Source organism: Amphibalanus amphitrite, unplaced genomic scaffold (assembly GCF_019059575.1).
Source record: "Amphibalanus amphitrite isolate SeventyFive unplaced genomic scaffold, NRLGWU_Aamphi_draft 000736F_arrow, whole genome shotgun sequence".
NCBI classification, from domain to species: domain Eukaryota; kingdom Metazoa; phylum Arthropoda; class Thecostraca; order Balanomorpha; family Balanidae; genus Amphibalanus; species Amphibalanus amphitrite.
In genome coordinates, this window is record NW_024882230.1 from 53,835 (window position 1) to 75,784 (window position 21,950).

A 21,950-nucleotide genomic window follows, 5' to 3' on the forward strand; every position below is an offset into this window, starting at 1 on the left:
ATTTGCATGCTTTAAACTTAATGGTAGCATTGGTCTGACGTCATAAAACGAGTCTGGTTCAACTTTATCACGAATTTTCTGTATGTACAGTATTTTACTCGAAGAGGGCAAAAACGCTTTATAACCGCTTATTGCCAAAGGTGACTGAGGAAGATTTTGAAAATCACGTGGGTTGTATAACGGAATTGCTGCTACCAGTTTACGCGGTCAAATGTGTAAAAATACGCAACACCTCTTCAAAACTGCGATGGCCGATGGCCCATACCTCCAGGGGGCCCATACCTCCCGGGTCTCACCTATTTCACATATGCTTCACTGGACACATGCTCAGACATTTACCCGAGTCTTTGTCTTTTTGAGATGTTCACTAATCTTAATATTTTTGTTAGAAATTTTGACCAAGAATTACTGTGACCAGCTAGCGTGGTTTTGGTGCAAAGGGTTTATAGCAAATAGCTGGCGCTACAATAGCTAGTAGCGGGGACTGAAGCGGAGATCTACCCATCCCCTGTAGCGTGGCATGCGCTCGTCTTGCGCGCCGATACAGCGGTGGATTCCCTCAAAAAGAGCGTTTTGTAGTTTATGTATAATGTTATTTGCAGCAGTAAGTCCAGGAGTTGCGACTGACTGGGACTGTCAGATATGCTGTAAGTACCACTGACTGGTGGCACTGACCGTAAGCACCGACCGTTTGGTTGCACCGGATGCTAATGACAAACCAGTTATGGTACGGGCACTGACCGTGTGGGACTGGAGTGTGCCGAGGAGAGCGGAGAGCGGTCCCCATTGTCGCTGTCAGTGGCCGGCTTCAGCAGCTCGGCATCGGCGCCTGCCCTGCGGACGGGTGTCAGCGGCTCCGGGGGCGGGCAGACGGGCAGCGGCGGCTGCGACACGGAAAAGTCCTCCACCTGCCGGTCAGACGCGACATAGCCAGGGGACGGTCACGGGCGGTATAGCATAACCGACTGACCAATGGCACGGAAACTGATACCTAATAACACGGCGGGGGGACGGTCTTAGGATAGAAGAACAGTAGAAAACAATGCAGTTTGCCGTAGAGGAACGGCCTTACCGCTTTTTACATGGATGTCAGTTTGCAGGGATTTGGCTAGTTTCATATCCGTAAGAAACAATTAAGGAGAATGCATAGGCTTGTTTAATTTATAAACTGCTATGCAACTCGTCCTCCGCAATTTCAATTTCAGACATTCAGTAAACAGCACAGAGGCTACGGTTAAGTAAACACCACAACTTTTTCTTTAAAGTTTTCAAACCTGTTCGTCTGGCGAATATTTGTTTAAGTGTTATGCTTCTGTGGACTTGTAATACATCTGGGTGTTTGCAAGGGCCTTTGAAGCGTTTATCCAAAGTCCGACAAAAGTTAAAGAGTCTAAACGTTTGGTGGAGCACCTGTTACAGCCATAAGCACCTCAGTGCTAGTTTTATCTTGGACGGTAAGCATCTTTCTATTAAAGTTAGACGTTAGTACAGCGTTGTTTTTAAACATACCTATTATATTTAATAATGAAGCATAGTGGAGGCATCTATTTCCATTCCAATTGAGGGTAACTATATGTTCAAATAAATGACAATATCATGCAAGGAAAGGGAGACGAGCTGGCAACGAAAACATTGCTCCATGGCGGCGCCTGCCACTTCATGTAGCGGCACGAGCGCATCCGGCTCCTGAGGCCTGAGCCGACCGGTAATTGGCGAGAGCGCGACTTGAGGCGCCCCCGCTCTCCCCGTTCGACCCCGCAGATTGGGATGGCTGCGGCAATGACGACATTCGTGTTAGAGGAGAAATGAAGTCGATTGGTGTGGGGGTTAGGATGCCGTATTCGACCACGCGGAAAGGTCAGTGGTTGAACTCGGTCTCTACCTCGACCTCAACTTTACTCAACCGTCTACAGAGAAATTGTCAACCGCGTTTTAGGTCATGATTTGGGTATCAGGCTCGCTTGAAGGTTTCGACATCAGAAATTCGCCCACTTAACTACTTGGATTGAAATGAGCGTCTCGCAGAATACATTACTACACCTAATTTTGAACTACTGATCGACTGGCGCCCGAAATAGCTGGTTCGGGTGCTGTTCGGTTGTGGCCAGGACGGCCTCTTCGGGGCTGTTTCGGGATTTTAACTGTAGATGAGCAGTGGCGTAGGCCGGGAAGGCCCTGGTGTCTGCGACTGCAACACCCCCGGTGAGAGAGACCGCAGAAACACCCGCTGTGTTTGTGGCCGCAGAAACGCCATTTGTGTCTGTAACTCCAGTGATACCAGCTACTGTCCGAGTATGACTGCTGTTCTCGCAGTGTCTGAGATCGCGGTAAACTATATAGCTCTCCCTGTGACCGCAGTAAATTCGCTGTGCCTGTGACTGCAGTAGCAACTGCTGTGCCTATGACTGCAGTAACAATCTCTGTGTCTATGACTGCAGTAACACCCGCTACTAACGGCGTGTGTGTGGTGTTGACGGCTGCCGCTGCCAGCCCGGCTGGTGGCCGGCAGGGCCGTTCGACGCACCTGACTGCCGCTGATGATGCTAAGCGTCGAACGTTTGTCCAACTCGAGCTGAGCGCGCCGGTCACGGGGGCGGCACGGCGGACGGAACAGCGACGGAAACCGGTACATGGAGCCGCCACGGGCCACGACTGGCCGACGGCCCAGAGGTCGCCGGGGCGGCCGCGAACGGCGGGCGCGCGCAGCCGACTGCCGCGACCGACGAGCCTCCGCCTCCGCCAACCGCCCCGCCGCGCCGGCCAGATATGCCGGGCACGCGTGCTCCATTCGAGGAAACATCAACAGATCAAATCAGTAATCACCCATTGGAGTAACCGTTTAACATGTCGAATCGCGTTACTGTAGGAATTAGGGTGGCAATCTTGGCGCATACACATTCGGTGTCCTGAAAGAATGATGCATCTTTTTTCTCTCTCTCTCTCCAAGTTAACTTTTGAGGCTGAAATATAGTATTAAAAAAATGTCCTGCCTTCGTCTGGTAAGAATGGAACTTAGTCGTTCGTCACTGCATTTTCTTCGCTTTACCTGAAAACTGTATGGATATACTGGATAGATAGACTGGAAATAGTGACATCCGAGTTCACCGTTTTAGACCAAATAGGGTCTGCGATGAAAAGCTGTCACACGTCAAATACGCACACGTCACATCGTACGTATACGCCGTCAAGTACTGCAGATGACGATGTGTTTGTAAAGAAAGCAGAATTGTTATCTCTATAAACCAGAGCTGCGACGTCAGTAACTTTTTTGGTGACCCCAGCTCCGACTGCGACTTTGGCCTCAAAAATCGACTCCAACTCCAGCTCAGACTCTGGGTATTTCTCTTTAATTAAGTTCATATCATGAAAGAAAAATTCATGCCGGAGCTCTTTTTATCTCGTTTGAAGCAACTAGCCTTTACGCATTGTAAGGTCTAGCACCTCAAAGATATAGGCATGCCTCGTAAGTTGTAAAGCTAAAAGAAAATTCTGACGCAGCCGCCGTCATCTGCTTTTTTCACTGAAAACACTGGTCTAAAACAGAAGTATGAGCTTAGCCTCGACAAAATGTGTTTTGGAAAGGTCATCCATCGTAATATCGTAATATCTAAAGCAAACAGATTTAATTAAGGAGTGACCATGCATTGTTGACTCCGACTCGGACTTCGCAGCCGTGCTATAAGCTGTATGTACATACCAAACTTTTGTTCCAACCCCTTTCCTGACGACAATTCTGGTTTGGGTTGCAGGTTAAATGACCCAAACATACCTAATACCGTATACCTCCTGTGAACAACAAGCCACTTGTGATCGCAGTTTTTTGTAACACCCTTGCATTTCTGCTTTGGAAAAAAATGAGATGCATTAGCTCTTCAGAGGATGTCTGTTTTAGCATATTATTATAGACTTCGAAAGTCTCATGATCATACTTTCTATCGATATGCATTAATCAGGAACTGAAGCCAATCCTACACCAGTAGGTAATACCTTCCCGCAGAAGCGCAGACATCCAAGCCGTCAGATATAATGAAACTCGCAGTTGGCCTCAAGGTGCCCAGTTATGGTTAATATCCTAAAATGGAATTTCATTATACATACGTGTCGTCTCGATGAAAGGGAATGAGTCTATCTTTTAGAGAAAAAAGAAACTGAAAGCAGTAATAACGCTGGACGTTGTCGGCTACATGGCTTCGCAAGTGAGGCTATTTGGCCACCTTGCAGGTCTTTGAAATGCGTCACAATTTTAGCATAGGTATTTGTTCTGCCATTTTAGTTTTACTCACAAAGAAATTATTAAATGCCCATGCATACCTACTCCTCTATCTCGAGGCTTGAAGACGGTTGAGCTTCCATTACAGTCCCTCCGCCGGGCTGCCGCTCGCTGGTGACAGCGTCGCCTAGCAACAGCGGGACAGCCTACCCCCGGAGGCGTCAGCTGACCTTGACCGGCCGGTCGGCCGCGGGCGAGGCGGCAGGCATACGAGGCGGAGGGAGGTCGCAGACTCACCGCTATTGCGCCGGGCTATTAGGCTATTAGCTACTTTTTGTTGCGTTTCATCAGTGGCTTCGGCTAAAGAGGGTTGAATGCGGTTTTATGCGCACAGTCGATTAATAAATTGATGTTTCGTGTTGAAACGGACATAATGGAACAAATGGTAGCTGAAAAACTTTGAGAGCATGGCTTTAGAAATAGCATTTCTAATTAAGCTGAACGAGCATCTAAAACAATTATGCATAGCAGTTTTCACTGTCAACATACCCATGGATGCATTCGATCAATAAACGGCACTTCCTATGACCATTGGAACTATAAACTGCGAGGCAAAATTTTTGGCCAGCAATAACAAAAGTCACGCCTGTCGTTTTCACCACTTCAGACTTAACATGTGCCTAATGATGAAGTTTTTTTTTTCGTTTCTTTTCTAATAAAGAAAGTCCGTCTCCGTCTCGGGCACTGCTCGACCGGGGGGACGATACAGCGAGCCGCAGATGAATTATCGTTTGCCGTCGGGCTTCACCACAGCCTGCACGCCCCACAGGTCATCGCGATCGGCTACTGGACGCGGGTGCGGCTGTGTTCCGTGGTGATACGCTCTAGCCGTCTCGGCTGGCGGGTAACCTCACCACGGCTGTCGTCGGGTCGATCGGCCTAGAAGACAGAGGTCAGTAAAAGTTTCAAACTTCAGGCACTGGCTGGGAGAAGATGTTCATCTTGTTTGGAGAAAGAAAACACATTTTCATAAGAAAACAAATACCAGCCACAACCACACAAAAGTTCTCCTTTTTTAGTGATGGTAAAACTGGCTCCGGGCGAAATAAAGTATAAACTAATTTTGAAGTCAAAATCAGATACACACCTTCATCCCATCCAGCCTGGAAAAGTATCAAAACACGAGCTCCTTGGGACGGCCAGGAATCTGTGAAAAGCTACCTCTGTAAAAAGCTACCCCCCCCCCCCCAGTCATGCGCAGGTTAATCAGATCAATACAGTGTGTCATGCGTTACGTCATGCATGATTGCAATGTTGAGTTAGTGCTTAGAGTGACAGAGCTGGGGCATTCCAGGACGATTCAACAGGTGCATAACACCCGACCCCCTCAGATTTGCTTCTAAATTGCTGTACAGGGTTATTCTGTGCCCAGAAGCCGAATCTGAAATTGTCAGACCCGTAGAAGCAACAGTTTTTGAGTTATAGTATTGGGAAATTTTGGAAAGTTAAAAAACATCATTGTATTTTAGTAGCTATATCTCTTCGAAAACTTTTATTAAACTATAAAAATTATACATATTTGAACTCGCCACATCACAAGCTTTCTGATGGTATGCAAAAATTTTCAAAATTTTGAATTTTTAATTTTCCGAAAATTGTTCAAAAATTTATTTCAAATTTTTCAAAGTGTGGCCAGTTAAATACAATTTATTTTTTTAGCTTTTATTAATGCTTAGGGTATTGGAAAACTATGTTGTGAAAATTGGAGATAGGTATTTTTTATAAATATTTTATTTTATTTTTTTACTTTCTCAATGTAAATATACCATTTTGCTTTGATATGGTGCCGACGGTGCTATCTCGGGAACGGATGATCGTAGCGCGCCGGATGAGGCGGCAATGGAAAGATCTCAACGAGATGGATCTAGACATTGTCCGAATGTTGTTCTTAAAGGTCACGGGTCAGGTCAAGGTCAGGTCAAAGACCAAAATTCCAGGTTCTCATTCCCCGGCTGCTCCTGAGGCACTTTCATAATGATGAAGCGATGTGAAAATCGCACAGCATGCGTCCAACATATTTATAAAGGCGGTGAATCAGTAAATATGCAATCACAAGGTGAGGTCAAGGTCAAAATCAGGTCACGAAAGGTCATGATGAATAAACAGGGATTAGGGACATGCGACACATGTTTTATGGGTTATTTTTCGATTCCAAGTCAATGGTGATGGGCATTTGACCATTCGGGACCAAATCAGGTCAGATTAGGCCAATGCCAAGGTCAATGTGTAAAGTTGCTGTTTCTATGTCGGCATTAAAATACCTACCTAATAAAATTGTATGATATATTGTGATATACATATATATTTATATGATATATATATATATATATATATATATATATATATATATATATATATATATATATATATATATATATATATATATATATATATATATATATATATATATATATATATATATATATATATATATATATATATATATATATATATATATATATATATATATATATATATATATATGATAAATTGTATGATATATACTAGAGTAATGAGTGAAATGAAATGAATAATTTTTACATTTGTCTCCGTTTCCAAATTTCCATTTGGCCCATCCCGACACCTATCGCTATATCATCTGCGCCTGTGACAGACCAGTCACTGCGGGCTCGGCTTGCTCGAATGAGCCTTGGCGCGGTGACAGACGACGCGCCGGTCCATGCGGTCAAAACAGCACAATAAAATCATCGGGTGCCATAAATCGACCACGCAGTATGTGACACTGAGAATGAAGAATGCATGACGGGAATGTGTCAGGATTGCCCTGGCGAGGCTGGTGTTGACACGTTCTTGAGCCTCGTCCTCCACGACGAGGAGTGTGTGACCATGGACCATATGTATAAACAGTGGGTTAGCACCGACCGGTGTGAGCTTATTGATGTGCGAAAGGACTGGGATGATTTCATTCACGATCTAGCTGTGTCAGTGGTGAAGCTCACCAACCATCACTATGTAGCAATCCGACAGAGTAGGGCATTTAAGGAGTGTAAAGAAAGTGTTGTGGAGGGAGAGGCCGTTGTCGTTGACGACTTCAGTGAGAACTATACGTTCGTCATACAGGATGAGGTGCAGAGTCATCACTGGGACGCGCCACAGTGCACCGTTCACCCGTTCGTGGTGTACTGGAGGGAGAATGGAGAGGGACAGCACCAGAGCTTCTGCATTATCTCAGATAATCTAAAGCACAACACGACCGCTGTCCATGCTTTCCAAAAGGCTCTGATTCCACGACTGAAGGAAAAAATTCCGTCTTTGACTAAAATCAGATACTTTTCAGACGGCTCAGCAGCACAGTACAAAAACCGCTTCAACTTTTCAAATATCTGCGCTCACAAAAGTGACTTTGGGCTAGACTGCGACTGGCAATTTTTTGCCACCTCGCACGGGAAAGGCGCATGTGACGGCGTGGGAGGCACCGTGAAGAGAGCGACCGCTCTCGAGAGTCTACGCAGGCCCACAAGGGAGCAAATCACAAACGCGACCGAAATGTTTGAGTTTTTAAGTGACAAATTCGAGACTACAGTGAACTTTGTATTCGTGTCGAGGGTCGAAGTCCAAAAAGCTGCAGAACACCTCAAGGAGCGTTTCAGCAAAGCGGTGGCAGTGAAAGGCACGTAGAGTCTGCACTGCTTTATACCGGTCAACCACGAGACACTGCGAGTCTCAAAGTTGTCAAGGGGGCCAGGCCGGCTGGTGAAAGTGCACCGCAGTAGGGCACCGAAAAGACGAAAGTGAGCCCGCGTAGACTTGCTAGCACCCCTGCCGTGTGTCTGTATGGTGGCTGTCTGTGCACTGTATTGTTGGTGATATGTGTGCCCAATACATTTCAACGAGCTGGTCACCAAAATGTGTGTTGTATTTCCTTCGTTGAACAAGGGATTGGTTGACCTGAGCGTGACCTGACCTGAACTGACCTGATTTTGTCCCGAATCGTCAAATGCCCATCACCATTGACTTTGAATTGGAAAATAACCCATAAAACATGTGTCGCATGCACATAATCCCTTTTTACCATCATGACCTTTCGTGACCTGACCTTGACCTGACCCGTGACCTTTAAGAACAACATTCGGACAATGTCTAGATCCATCTCGTTGAGATCTTTCCATTGCCGCCTCGTCCGGCGCGCTACGATCATCCGTTCCCGAGATAGCACCGTCGGCAACATATCAAAGCAAAATGGTATATTTACATGGAGAAAGTAAAAAATAAAATAAAATATTTATGAAAAATACCTATCTCCAATTTTCACAATATAGTTTCCCAATACCCTAAGCATTAATAAAAGCTAAAAAAATAACTTTTATTTAACTGGCCACACTTTGAAAAAAATTGAAAGTAATTTTTGAACAATTTTTTGAAAATTCAAAATTTAAAATTTTGAAAATTTTTGCATACCATCTGAAAGCTTGTGATGTGGCGAGTTCAAATATGTATAATTTTTATAGTTTAAAAAAAGTTTTCGATTAGATATAGCTACTAAAATACAATGATGTTTTTTAACTTTCCAAAATTTCCCAATGTTATAACTCAAAAACCGTTGCTCCTACAGGTCTAAAAATCTCAGATTCGGCTTCTGGGCACAGAATAACCCTATACAGCAATTTTGAAGAAAATCTGAGGGGGTCGGGCACCCATGAGCTGTTGAATCGTCCTGGAATGCCCCAGCTCCCTTCATTGCCGCTAGCCGTTCGGAGCTCGAATGGCCTGGAATCCAACGCAGTACGCTTGAAATTCTAAACAGCAAAGTCCGATCTCATTGACTATTTTGCTCAACTCCACAGCAAACTTAATTCATCTTAGGCCAAAAATGTTTGATTGAATAAAGTTTTAGTCTGGACTGTTAAACACGCGCAGTGGAAGGGGGGCGTACGTATATCGCCTGCACCTCTCCTGTGCTTCGCAAATAACTCACGCCGTAATCGTCATATTAACGTCAAATTTTCAGTACCTGCATAGAATTGCATTGCACATCTTGCTGTGAAAGCAATTAGTAAATTAGTCGACAGCTTTTTTAGTAACAGAGGTGTAAAGTCAAACATCGCGCCGGACCGGCGCCGGCCGTTATTCGCTGCCTGACTGGTAGACTGTGCCGGCGCCGGACGGTTCCGTCTTCGCATTGCGCTGCTTAGCGCTCATAATGATTGATTTGCGTCAAATCTTCTGTGAAGACTAAAAATGTACAGGCAATCTTATGGTCAAGGAGTCAAAGAAATACGAAAATATGCCAGCAACATTTTGAGTGACGACTTACTAGGGTTTAAGCACAAAATTGTGACTGAAACGTTTCCCGAGTCGGCCCATCCCCGCCTCAGCCGCCGATACCTCTTAGCAGGCTTCAAGTTCTAACTGCCATTTTTTAATGATATGATTAACTTAAGTTTCTCATATTAGATACTAAAAAATGAATGTGCTGTCGTATAATGAAAGAAATAAGAAAATCAGCCGGTAGCTTTTTTGAGTTATGGGCGTGTAAACACAAAATAGTCCCGCACATGGCAAATTTGATCACGTTTGGCCTCATTTAACCTTGAAGATATTGACCTAGTGTAATGGAATTAGCACACAATAGAGTTCCCCTTCGCCCCCACCAACCTCCTAAATTTCGTCTTTTTAGCTCCCATTGAAGCTGAGATCTTAGCGGGCGACATTCACCCCCCTCCCCGCTTCCACTGGGCGTAGTTCTCGGAACCCTTTTACTGCGCGTACTAACGGAGGGCCCATGTAGTGCAATCTTCAATTACGGGGACTACAAAGTTGTGACTGTGTTGAGGTAAAGGAAAATAATACCTACCTTTGCTGGCCCCCAAAATGCAACCTACTGATAGAATGTTAGTTTTCCTAGAGACTAAGTGTAGAATATTTCAAACCAAATGTTTTAATGATAACTGTAACTGTAAGTTTGCGCCGGGTCAGTCTGCATCGCCATGTACTTGTTTACCTTTGCTGCAGCCAGCAATGCGATTTTAAGCAGCAAACCATTATCGCATTACCTTATCACCTATTTATGGCGACGCACGTTATTTCAGTTGTCCTACCAAAGGGCAAGTACCCAACTGTGCAAGTAGATCGTTACCGCCATTGCCGGAGCCATGGCGTAATGGACGTACATACGGCGTATGTAATGTTGGTTTTCTGGGCAGTGAGCCTGCCCAGTGCCCAACACCGTGACAGCGGAAAAGGAAGCCTTTTCCGTGATGGTGGGGAAAGAAAAGACACTGGCCTCGCTCCTTACCGTCTTATTGGGAGGTGTTGATGTCGTCCCTCGCCGTGATGTTGAGGTGTGACCGTTCCTCTCACCCTTATGGTCATGAAGGGAGGTTGTGTCCTTATACCGTGACAGAAAGGTCGCTGTGCCCCTACCGTGATGGCGGATATGGTCGCTGCACCCTTACCGTGATGGTGGATATGGTCGCTGCACCCTTACCGTGATGGTGGATATGGTCGCTGCACCCTTACCGTGATGGTGGGAAGGGAGGCGGCTGCGCCGGGTGCCTGCTGTGCTGTGCTGGCCGAGGGCCGTGCCAGACGGCTGCTACCGTCTCCAGTCGCCGCCGCTGACCCCGTCCGCCGCTGTGCCGGCGCCGTGGCCCCGCCCTGGCGGGCCCGGTGAGGGGGACAGAGCCCCGGGCCCGGCGGACGCGCCATGACAGCCGAACTCCACGGGCCGGACGGACGTGCCGTCCCTCAGACGTCGACCGGCTTCACCAGACAGTGCGTCGGGCCGGCTGGACAGTTCGGAGTTGCCATTCGAAGCCGTATGGCGACAGGCCTCAGCTACCTGCCAAATTCGTACACTATGTCTGGAAACAGAAATAGCCGCTGACAATGCCTGTGCTCCGCAGAGTTGCTTTGACGAGCCATGACAGAGAACTTTAGTGCATCGCCGGATCCAGCGGTACCAGAGGTCCTGTAGTGTTTGGCATTGTAGAAAATTAAACACTTTCCCTGTATTGAAAAACAATGCATTTAAACGAACTATAAACCATACCTACATGTTTTATTCGGCAGTCCAATTAAATCCCACCTTTAACATGGGGTTTGAGTTGAGATAGCCAAGTTTGCGGCGAGGTTCAGAAACCACTATCTATCTAGGTTGCAACCCCCGCGGCCTCTTGGTGTTGAAGAAAGTCGTTCCCTTCATTTGAAAATGGGCCTTGTAAGTACAAGGCCCTATCTTCAACATGGAGCGACCGTTAGTGTGACGTCACCTCGTTTAGTCATTCTGATTTAAAGGGGCACTCCCACCTTAACATTAGTTTTGAGTTGAGATAGCCAAATTGGTGGCCATGGCCTGCAAATACCGGTTTGGGCACTCACAACATCGACAAATGTTTTAATTGGGAGATATGGAATTTCAAACTTGCAGTTTTCGGATTCTAAGGGGCTAGTGCATTGGTATGCCCCCTTAGAATTTGTGACGTCAGCGGAGATCTAACGATTTTTAAATCTTTTACTAAAACGTTTGGTAGCACGCGGTGGTATATGCTGCTTTGCGCGCAACAAATGCCGCACTTTCAAATTAAGTCGCTAGGAACAGCGGAGATCCAAAAACTAAACAAAAGTAAAAGTCTAATATCTTGAAAACCGGTGAATATTTTTCGATGAAATTTGGTAGATATTCGTTTTCGCTCTTTCTGAACCGAGCGACATCACTTTCGTGCCAATTCATTAACTTTTTTGAAGGTGGGAGGGTCCCTTTAAATGGGGTTGTTCGTTGAAAAATCGCTTAAAACTTGGTCTGAACTTTGTTGTGGTGCCTACAGAGTAAAAAGAATCAGCTTTATGACAGTAATGTGGCCTGGGGAAGGAGGTAATTTTGGGCTGTGACGTCACATATTTGAAAGTTTGTGTTTGGAATATGGGAAGCCTAAGATGCTTAATGAAAAATAAATGCCAGAACCGTGTTCCTGGTCATCCAATCTATAAAGTCGGGCACAATTTAACTGGTTTTAACAACATTTTAGGAGGTGGGATAGTCCCTTTAAGGAGAAATCAGAAACCGCTTATTTTTTGCGAAAGTTTTGGAGACAATTTCCTCCGCAGCATTCGATACCGTAGATCTGGATCCTCCAATGCTTTAAATGTCCTTTGTCCATGCTCCACTTTAGCAGCTCTACACATGGGTCAGCTATATGTGGTGACTTTATGTGCGCTGAGTCTTAGATAATTACCCCGCGCCCTGGTGGGGGGGGGGCTATTTTTTGCCCCCCTCCAGACTTTTCGATATATCTCCAGAACCGCTGCGCCGATCGTCACCAAACTTTCAGTACCCTCCCGGACATCAATTTTACACATGGTAACCAAAAATTTTTCCAAAGGCTATGATAGGTTAGCCGGAAATGACGTCAGAGTGACTGTAATAGAATTTAAACAACCGAACACCAGTAGCGCCCAAAAGTCTCTCGTTTATTCACAAAATTCTCCAAACAAATTTGTACGTACAATTATTTCCGCGTGGAATAATTTCACGCACTTCAATAATCATACCACTTCTGACACACGCCCCTCTGATCTTCAAGATCACTAAAACGCACACAAACAAAATATCAAAAACGTTATCTTCGGTCATAAAACCGCGGCCAAGCTAGGCACCATCGTCGGTCACAAAACCGGGCACCATAATTGGTAACCAAACCGTGCACCTTAATCGGTCAACAAACCGGAGCACTCGCCGCTCACCACCCGGGCACCATCACCGGGCACCATTGCCGGTCTCCAGCACCGGTCTTCATTACCGGTCTTCATTACCGGTCTCCAGCACCGGGCTCCATCACCGGGCTCTTCCAGCACCGGTCTCCAGCACCGGGCTCCACGACCAGTCACCATCACCGGGCTCCATAACCGCGGTCTCCAGCACCGGGCTCCATCACCGGGCTCCACCACCGGGCTCCATCACCGGTCTCCATCACCGGGCTCCATCGCCGGTTACCATCACCGGACTCCAGCACCGGTGTCCAAACTGGACAAAATCGAATGGGTCGTTGGTTCGTTGTCGTGCCTCGCCTCTTCGCCATTTTTAACTTCCTTTGTCTTCCCTGGCGAATTTTCCCTTATTTTATACAATACCTAATAAGAACGAGATAAGGCCGAAATAGCTTGTAATAGAATTTAAACAACCGAACACCAGTAGCGCCCAAAAGTCTCTCGTTTATTCACAAAATTCTCCAAACAAATTTGTACGTACAATTATTTCCGCGTGGAATAATTTCACGCACTTCAATAATCATACCACTTCTGACACAGTGACGTCATGTTCTGCCGTTTTCGACCCAAAAAAGGGTTCCGCGGGAAGAGCTGTCAGGCCTATAGCTTTGCAAATACAGAAAAATGATAAGGACATAAAAGCTGTAGAATTGACAGGGCTACAAAACTGTTATCTCGGATTTTTGAAATTTTTGGATTTTGACCCCTAAAAATCAAAAAATAGATTTTTGGGATATAATAGTCAAAAAATCCAAAAAGTTTTTTGAATTTCGCAAAAACCGGAATATATGTGATAGTCCTTACCGCCTTCCATCCACATACCAAATTTTAGATTGATACCTCTTTTTTTGGCGAAGTTAAAGCGAAAAAACTGTTCAAAATTGATGACGTCAAATTTTCAAACTCAATTTTTAGCAATTCTAGACCTCGTAGCGCAAAACAAAGACCACCATTAGACTCCCCGTGATGAGCTGCATCGAATCGATACCAATTTAATGCAAAAATATCAACTTTAAAATTTGACCTTTTTTGACCTGACCTTGACCTGACCTCCACCAGAAAGTGACCTAAACCGTACCTGATGGTCTTATAACCAACACCATTGGGTTGGAAATGAAAAATTGGCCATAAAACATGCATCGCACAACCTTAGTAAAGTTGGGTTCATGGGGTGACCCTTGGTGACCGTTGGTGACCTGACCTGTGACCTGACCTGGTATGACCAGTGACCTCTACTAGCAACATATGTACTAGACAACTGACGTCTTATCGCTGATTTTCGACAAAATGCGTTTTATTCGGTGTTATAGCGCTTTCCCTAGAAGCCCCGTGAACGGTGAAACATTTTATCTTTGACCTGACCTGTGACGTCATCGGTGACCCCGAGGTCAATGAAATTTGGTTTCCCTCGACAAATTTGACAGGGCTATCGAACGCCGTTTGAATTTTGCGGATCCGTCCAGTAGTTTCGGAGATACGAGGGGGGGCAAAAAATAGCCCCCCCCCCACCAGGTCGCGTTATAAACAGACCCCACCTGGGCCCGATTTCACCAAGTGAATATATTCTTGGTGTACTTTGGAAAAGTACACCGACAAAGTACGACGACAATACTATTCTGTTTCACCACAGGAATATATTCACTACGCCCGCTTTACGTACTTTGAGAGCCACCGGCGCGCATGCATATATCTTTTCTTGTCGGGGACATGCAGTCACTATATTTTTCCGTATTTAAAGTCGACGAGCTTAAATGCTCAGATATACAATATTATGGAAAAAAATTATGGCTACTCTAATAAGAATTAAATTTGCTGATCATACAAGAGGAAGTGCCTAAGGAAATATTGCTAATAATGCTCTTGATTTTTGCTCGGGGCATGACCAGAAGACCATGACCAGAAGACCACTTAAAGATCATGAAGAGTTGGCTCAAACTGCTATAAGTGAATTGAAGGCCATGACTGAGCCAATCATAAGCGAAGAAAAGGTTCAAAGATGTGTTAAAAACATGAAAGGCAAGACATCAGCAGGTCCTGATGGACTGAAAGCAGAGATGTATAAAGCACTCCTAAAGACAAGGGACGGATTGAAAATATTAACGAGCTGTATAAGAAGAGAAGTGGAAGAAAGAAGGAAAATGAGTGAATGGAAAACATCAAAGACAAGAATGATAAAGAAGGTACCACGCCCAACAGCAAAAGACCTTAGACCTATAGCGCTCACAAATGTAGGGTATAAAATCTTCATGACCCTAATGAAAAATGAGATTGAAGAACACATAAGAGAAAATGATGCTATAATTGAAACCCAAGCTGGATTCACGAAAGGGGGGAAGATTGAAGATAACCTCTACATCCTGAACTATTGCGTAGAAGACAGCTATAAAAGGAAGACCCCACTGTATGTTACATCAATCGATTATAGAAAAGCATTTGATTCCGTGAAAAGAAGTGAAATGATAAGAGCTTTGATGGCATATAAGATCCATCCAAAAGTTATAGATGCCGTAGCAGATATATACCAAGGAGACTCTACACTGATCAACTTGAATGAGAGCACAACAGAGGAAATGGACGTGACAAGTGGAATTCGACAAGGATGTACCGGTTCTACAGCATTGTTCAAGATTGTTACGTATATAATCACCAAAGAAATACAGGAGACAACGCTTGGGTTCAGAAACAGGAAATTCTACATTCCAATACTGTTCTTTGCAGACGATGGACTAATATTAGCACATTCACTTCATGAAACACAACTGCTGATCAAAGTTCTAACCGAAGTGAGTAAGAAGTGTGGTCTGGATATTAACAAGGATAAAAGTGCTGTATTGGTAAATAATCAGACATGATTCAGTTTTATTCACGATCGATGGCAACACAAGTCAAATTCCTAAAACCAGGAGACAACGCTTAGGAATTTGGTTTTAGGAATTTGACTTGTGTTGCCATCGATCGTGCTGTATTGGTAATCAATTGCAAGGAACAACCAGCTGAAGTAGAAGGAATACCGACAACAGACAAGTTGAAGTATCTGGGTATGAGGATTGGAAATCAGCGAAACATGTTCAAGGAGCAGAAACAGCAGATGATAGAAAAAGCTCAAAGGATGGCAAACATGACTTATGGGGTGATCGCGAGAAGTTGCAACAAGCTCATGATAGGAAAAACATTCTGGAAGAGCCTTGCTCTACCATCCATTTTGTATGGTGCCAACATATTCTACATAACGGAAGAAGAGGTAAAGAAACTGGAAATGATAGAAAACGGAGTATATCGACAGATACTCGGTGCACCGAGATATACCGCCAACTGTGCCCTCCGGGGCGAAATTGGAGCTTCGACGATGAAAACAAGAGTTATGAAAGGGCATCTACAGTATGTTAGAAGCACTCTTCAAGGAAATAACCAACTATTGAAGGAAGTAATAGAAACTCAATTAGAAGAGAAGAGTACGAAATGGGCAAAAATGATCAACGCGCACCTAGAAACGCTAAACCTAAGCCAAAAAGACCTGAGAGACTTGAAGAAAGAAGAACTTAACCAAAATATGATCAGGTGGGACGATAAAAGATGGAAAGAGGAAGTAGAGACCAAAACAAGTCTGAGGATATACAAGAGATGGAAACTGAAGGTAAAAGAAGATGATGTATATGACAACACCCCACAATCAAGAATCCTCTTTCAAGCAAGAACGAACACTCTCCCTCTGAACTCTAGGAAGAGGTTTACAAAAGAGAAAACAAACTGTGTTCTGTGTGATGAACAAAATGAGGATCTAAAACACTTCTTGTTGGAATGTCCAATATTGAGTGAGATTAGAGAGAAATGTCCCGAACTGCAACAGCCATACTGGGAAGATAAAGAAGAAGTGTGGGTGTGCGTGTGTGTGTGTGTGTGGTGTGTGTGTGTGTATGTGTGTGTGTGTGGGGGGGGGTGTTGGTGTGTGTGTGTGTGTGCGTGTGTGTATGTGTGTGTGTGTGGTTTTTTTTAAATTATATTTGGTGAATTGACACGTTTCCGAGTCGCCCACCCGGGGGCGGAGCGGACGCTAACAATCGTGTAAGATTGCCCCACTTCTGGTGGAAGAGATCGAGTTTGTCGCTTGTTTTTGCAATGTGTTGTTCTTTTTGCAGTTCAATCTTTATCATTTGCAACACGACCATCGTTGATGGCATAGAAGACCTGAGACGTGATTTGTGAATGTGATCTTTAATAAGCGTGAATAAAAGCATGGCTATTTTTGATAAGTCTTTAAGAAAAAACCAGCTTACTTTGTTCACGATTATATCTATTCCGTATTCCTGTTTCAGGTGGGATAATACTTCTTTAATTAATATTTGAGTCTTGGGACACTGCCAAAATAAATGAAGGATAGTTTCCGATGTTTCGCTACAGAAGGAGCATGCATTATTGTTTACATAGTTTATATTGTGCAGAAACTTATTTGTGGCGTATATTCTGCTTATTATTCTATAATGAAGAAATATAAAATATGTATATGATGTTGCCTTCGATATTTGTTCCACTGTGCCTTCAACGAACTCGCCAATATCTGTAGTCCACTTTGCTTTAAGACGTAGATTGGACTCTTTGTTAGAATTCCGCATACTTCCAACAAATGCTCGATATGCTAATTGGGGAAAATTGCTGGTATTCAATACCTGGTTAATTTTGTATGGGATGTTTGGTTTTATTATCAACGATTTGTCTATTTCTTTTCGAATCTCTTTTGGTAAGCTTCGAACAAGGGATGCGTAACATAAAAAGTTCATACGTATGCCGTAGGTTCTTTCAACATCTTGTCTTGAAAGAATTAATCCAGTACGTAGGTTATATAGATCTCCTATAAACCTCAGGCCTTTATCATTCCATTTCTTTATAATAGTTGTTCCGTACTTTGTCCAATTTGAGAACCAAATGTTTTCCGAAGCAAGTTCCTCTATTGATGGATAATATTCTTGATTAAACTGAACCCATGCATCTATAAGGTTCAAATAAAATGGATTTGTTGTATTTCTTTTACATAGTTCTAACTTCTTATAACCATATGTTAACATGTTTTGTATATCTGGGAGTTCTGTTCTAGCAATAGTAGTCCAATCTGCACTGGAGATCCACATGCGCTTTAACCATGTTAATTTCATACTTTTAATGAATGATTGTAACTCAATCATGTTTAGTCCATCCTTGGAATAACTTTGTATTATTTTTGTACGCTTTACTTTATCATTCTTTCGTCCCCAAATAAACTCAAAAAATATTTTTTCTAGTTCTTTTATACGTTGTTTTGAAGGATTAGGCAGTGCCATAAATAAATGAACAAGTTTCGAGAGCAATAAGGTTTTAAGTACGCATATTCTACCAATCGGTGTTAGGCTTCGCCTTTTCCATTGTTGTATCAATGACATAATCATGGGCATCTTTAGCTGTATGTTGTTGTCTGTTACATTAGAAGCATCGTCGGTTATCTTAATTCCAAGTATTGTCATTTCTTTTACAGCTTTTAGTGGGCATTCAGGATATATTTCTTGATCTTTCAAAGAACCTATTTCCATAATGGAAGTTTTCTCAACATTTATTCTTAGGCCTGATTGGGAACCAAACTTAGTTAATTCTGTCAGGGAACCGGCAATTGATTTTTCTGATCCGTCTAAAAACAATATAGTATCATCCGCGTACTGACTTATCCGTATCTCGTTTCCCTTTATGATTATCCCTTGTAATTCCTTTGACTTTTTAATTTGTTCAGTTAGGATGGAAGCTGCCAAGTTGAACAGATATCCTGATGCAGGGTCCCCTTGCCTTATACCTCTTTTTAGATGTATTTTTTTGCCTAGATGCCCGTTAAGTAGAATTCGTGAGTGATTGTTCTCGTTTAGATATAACGATTTGACTATGTATTTCATGTAAGGGCCAAAATTTAATTCGTTTAGTACCATCTCGAGGTACTTCCAATCTACTGATTCGAAGGCTCCTTCGAAGTCTGCGGCCAATATCACCCCAGGTTTCTTGTTAATTTTAGCCCAGTGTATCACGTCTAGCACGAGCCTAGTATTTTCTCCGATATATCGGCCTGACGTGTAAGCTGTTTGGGCTGGGCTGATTACTTTAGACATTATTGTTTTTAATCTATTTGCTACGGCTGTTGATATAATTTTATAGTCAGTGTTTAGTAGTGTAATAGGTCTCCAAGCCTTGGCTGAATGGAGTGGTTTTCCTTTTTTGGGGATTAACGTTATCATACCTTCGCGATGTGTATTTAAACCCCGACCGTATTTTAGTGATTCTGTAAGTGCTCTGTGTAAAAATGGACCTATTTCGGCCCAAAAGCAGCGGAAAAATTCGACAGGGAATCCGTTTGAGCCTGGCGTTTTCCCCTTTTTCATTGAGCGTAGTGCGTCTGTAAGTTCAGACATCTGAATGTCAGCTTCTAACGCCTCGTTATCCATATTGTTTAGTTTATCTCTAATATTACTGGATATAAATGTTTTATTTGGGTTTATCTCACTATTTGTACTGTATTTTTGTTCAAACATGTTTGAAAAGTTCTCTAAAATTTCTTTTGCATCTGTGATATTTCTCTCACCGACCTGAATGTATTGTATATTTTTTCTATCCGCATTTCTTTTTTCTAAAGAGAGAAAGTATTTTGAATTCCTTTCCCCTTTCTCGTGCCAGGATACTCTTGATCTGACGATGAGTCCGTCTATAAGTGGACGCCTTAGTTCCTCTAATTCATTCTTTAGTATGTCTAGCTGAACAGAGTCGTTTGCCTGGCCAGAACTAGTTAACTTTTCTTCTGCGATCGTTATTTTTCTCTCTAAACTTTTCTCTCTCTGCCTCGTGTGTCTTGCTTTTTGTTTTGAAAACTGCACGGTTTCTCCTCGTAACATCATAAGCAATTACATATATAAAAATCAAAATGTCCGTATGTATGTATGTATGTATGTAACGCGTCAGTCACGCTTGGCGGGCTATTGCTCCGGAACGGTGCGGGCTACGGGGGTGAAATTTTGGACTTAAGTCGGACGCGTGCATCTGTTTGTCGTATTAAATTTTGGTGGGGGTGGGTTCGGTGGTTTGCACGTGGCGGGCGCATCTTTGTAGCATTTTGGGCCGCGGCCGGCGCCGAGCAGACGGCACGCGCCCTAGGCTCAGATTGTTCGCTGAGAAAATGAGGGAAAACAGAGTCGGAGGTCGTTGACCTTTGGCAATGAATACCGGAACAGAGCACCGCCGGCCAGGAGGAGACGCCAAATTTATTCTGGCCATAACTCGGCCGCTACTGGGCCGATTTTGATGAAACTTGGTTTATTACGCTGCGCGTAATGCTGTCCCTCTAGTGTTTCATAAAATAAGCAATCGCTTACAGTAAGCTGAATTTCTTGGTATTGTGTACTGTCACTGTAAAAAACCTCTTGATAGACGGGGACCGCATATTGTTTTAGCGTGTGGGTAATGCATGCTTTAATTCTTTTTACATATTCTTCATCCTTCAAATGTGCAGTGTTAAGCTTCCATATTCCATTACCCCTCTTGTTTTTGCTTTGAATTTCTAGAGTAATCATATTGTGATCGGTGCGATACCCAGGAATGATGTCAATCGAGTTCAATGAAGTTAATAAGCCTTCGGAAACAAAAAACATGTCAAGTCGTCCAGCTTTCAGTGGGCTTTTTCTGTACCATGTGTACTTTTTGTCCTCTGGATGGGCGTGCCGCCATGCATCAACAAGTCCGTGCTTATCCACACGCACACCCACACGCACAAGCACCTAAACTGATACAAACACATTGCACAAGCACACCGACACATGCATGTACGCACACAGTCACAAACGCAACCCAGTACAAACAGAAATGCCTACACATACATAAATGCAATCATTCCGTTTCTTTAACAGTGTAGTTTATGTTGTCTGTTTAATTACTTGTTTGTTTGGTTGCTCTTTGCTCACCTAGGTTACTGTTTGTTGTGTTTGAACGGAAGATTGTTGAACGTTACTGTGTTTGAACGCCGGCCTGTGGCGGAGCCCTGAGTTTTGCCGAGCATTGGGCCCCCGCCCCTATGACCCATCCGGGCTAACCTGGGTACCGGTCCCAATTGAAAGGGACCGGTCGGCCGCCCGGGCGGGCGGGGCGCCGGCCTGTCGAGTGTCGGGTCGGGTCGGCGCTCCCCTCGCCCGGGCGGTGGTTAGGGGGCACCCCCGGGAAAAATGATTTTCCGGGGGTGCGGGCGGGGGCCCGCGGCCCGTGATTCGTTACGCCAACGAACAATCGAAACGGAAGGAGTGGCGCCCGCTCACTGTCTTCGACAATCGAGTTTACTATGTTGTGCATACTGTGCGGCCAGAAATAAGCGGTATTGCTGCACGCTGTTGCAGTTTGTGTCTGCGATTTGTGTTTGGTGATTGTTGTCTGTGCAATAAGCTGTGAAGTGTGCCGTGTCCAATAAACTTCAGCGAATAAAAAAGGAAAAAAAAAAAAAAAAAAAAGATAAAGAAGAAGTCATTATGAAATTTCTATTTGATGATAATAGGAAACATATGGAAGATAAGAAACAAATTCTATACAGCATGTGGAAGTTAAGATATAGAAGGCAAAAAGAAAAAGAGCTCAATACTATCATGCACCCCATACCAACTCATAGCGCGATAGCTTAAGTACAGTTTAAAAGAATAGGAGGAGCCGTTGCAAAGGCAAATCCTCTAAACCATCATCATCATCATCATCATGACATTCCAAAGCCAAAATGTAAACAATCGACAGCAAGCCGCGCAGCACAGTTGAAGTTACTGGCGTGTGTGGGTTTTATTGGATTTTGAATTAATATTAATTTTTCTTCCAAGTTACTTCTCATTAAATATTGCTTTAATATTTTTTCACATCTTCTACGCAATTCTGGAGTGGTTTAGAGCAAATATAAATAAAGCAGAACAAGAAATGGCATTAC

At 43.8% G+C, this 21,950-nt stretch overlaps 2 protein-coding genes across 2 annotated transcripts in view; one reads left to right on the forward strand and one right to left on the reverse strand.

Annotated features, from left to right (window-relative positions):
• The window catches only part of LOC122365371 (potassium voltage-gated channel subfamily H member 2-like), a 51,113-nt gene extending 48,478 nt beyond the window's left edge, over nucleotides 1–2,635 (reverse strand). Inside the window, exons 1-2 of the mRNA XM_043336528.1 lie at nucleotides 2,525–2,635; nucleotides 742–908 (exon numbers count right to left, since the gene is read on the reverse strand). Coding sequence (XP_043192463.1) covers nucleotides 742–908; nucleotides 2,525–2,632 — 275 coding nt within the window. The 5' untranslated portion in view covers nucleotides 2,633–2,635. The remainder of the gene's footprint in view (nucleotides 1–741; nucleotides 909–2,524) is intronic.
• A 13,411-nt stretch (nucleotides 2,636–16,046) lies between these two features.
• On the forward strand, nucleotides 16,047–21,726 carry LOC122365374. Its single transcript, XM_043336530.1, has 2 exons — nucleotides 16,047–16,857; nucleotides 21,494–21,726. The coding sequence occupies exons 1-2, from the start codon at nucleotides 16,062–16,064 to the stop codon at nucleotides 21,658–21,660; spliced, it is 963 nt and encodes a 320-aa protein (XP_043192465.1). The 5' UTR covers nucleotides 16,047–16,061; the 3' UTR covers nucleotides 21,661–21,726.
• The last annotated feature ends 224 nt before the right edge of the window (nucleotides 21,727–21,950 follow it).

Coding starts and splice junctions, on each gene's coding strand:
- LOC122365374 (XM_043336530.1), top strand. CDS start 16,062: ATGTTCAAGGAGCAGAAACAGCAGATGATAGAAAAAGCTCAAAGGATG. Junction 16,858..21,493: donor GCAACAGCCATACTGGGAAG/ATAAAGAAGAAG, acceptor AAAAAAAAAAAG/ATAAAGAAGAAGTCATTATG.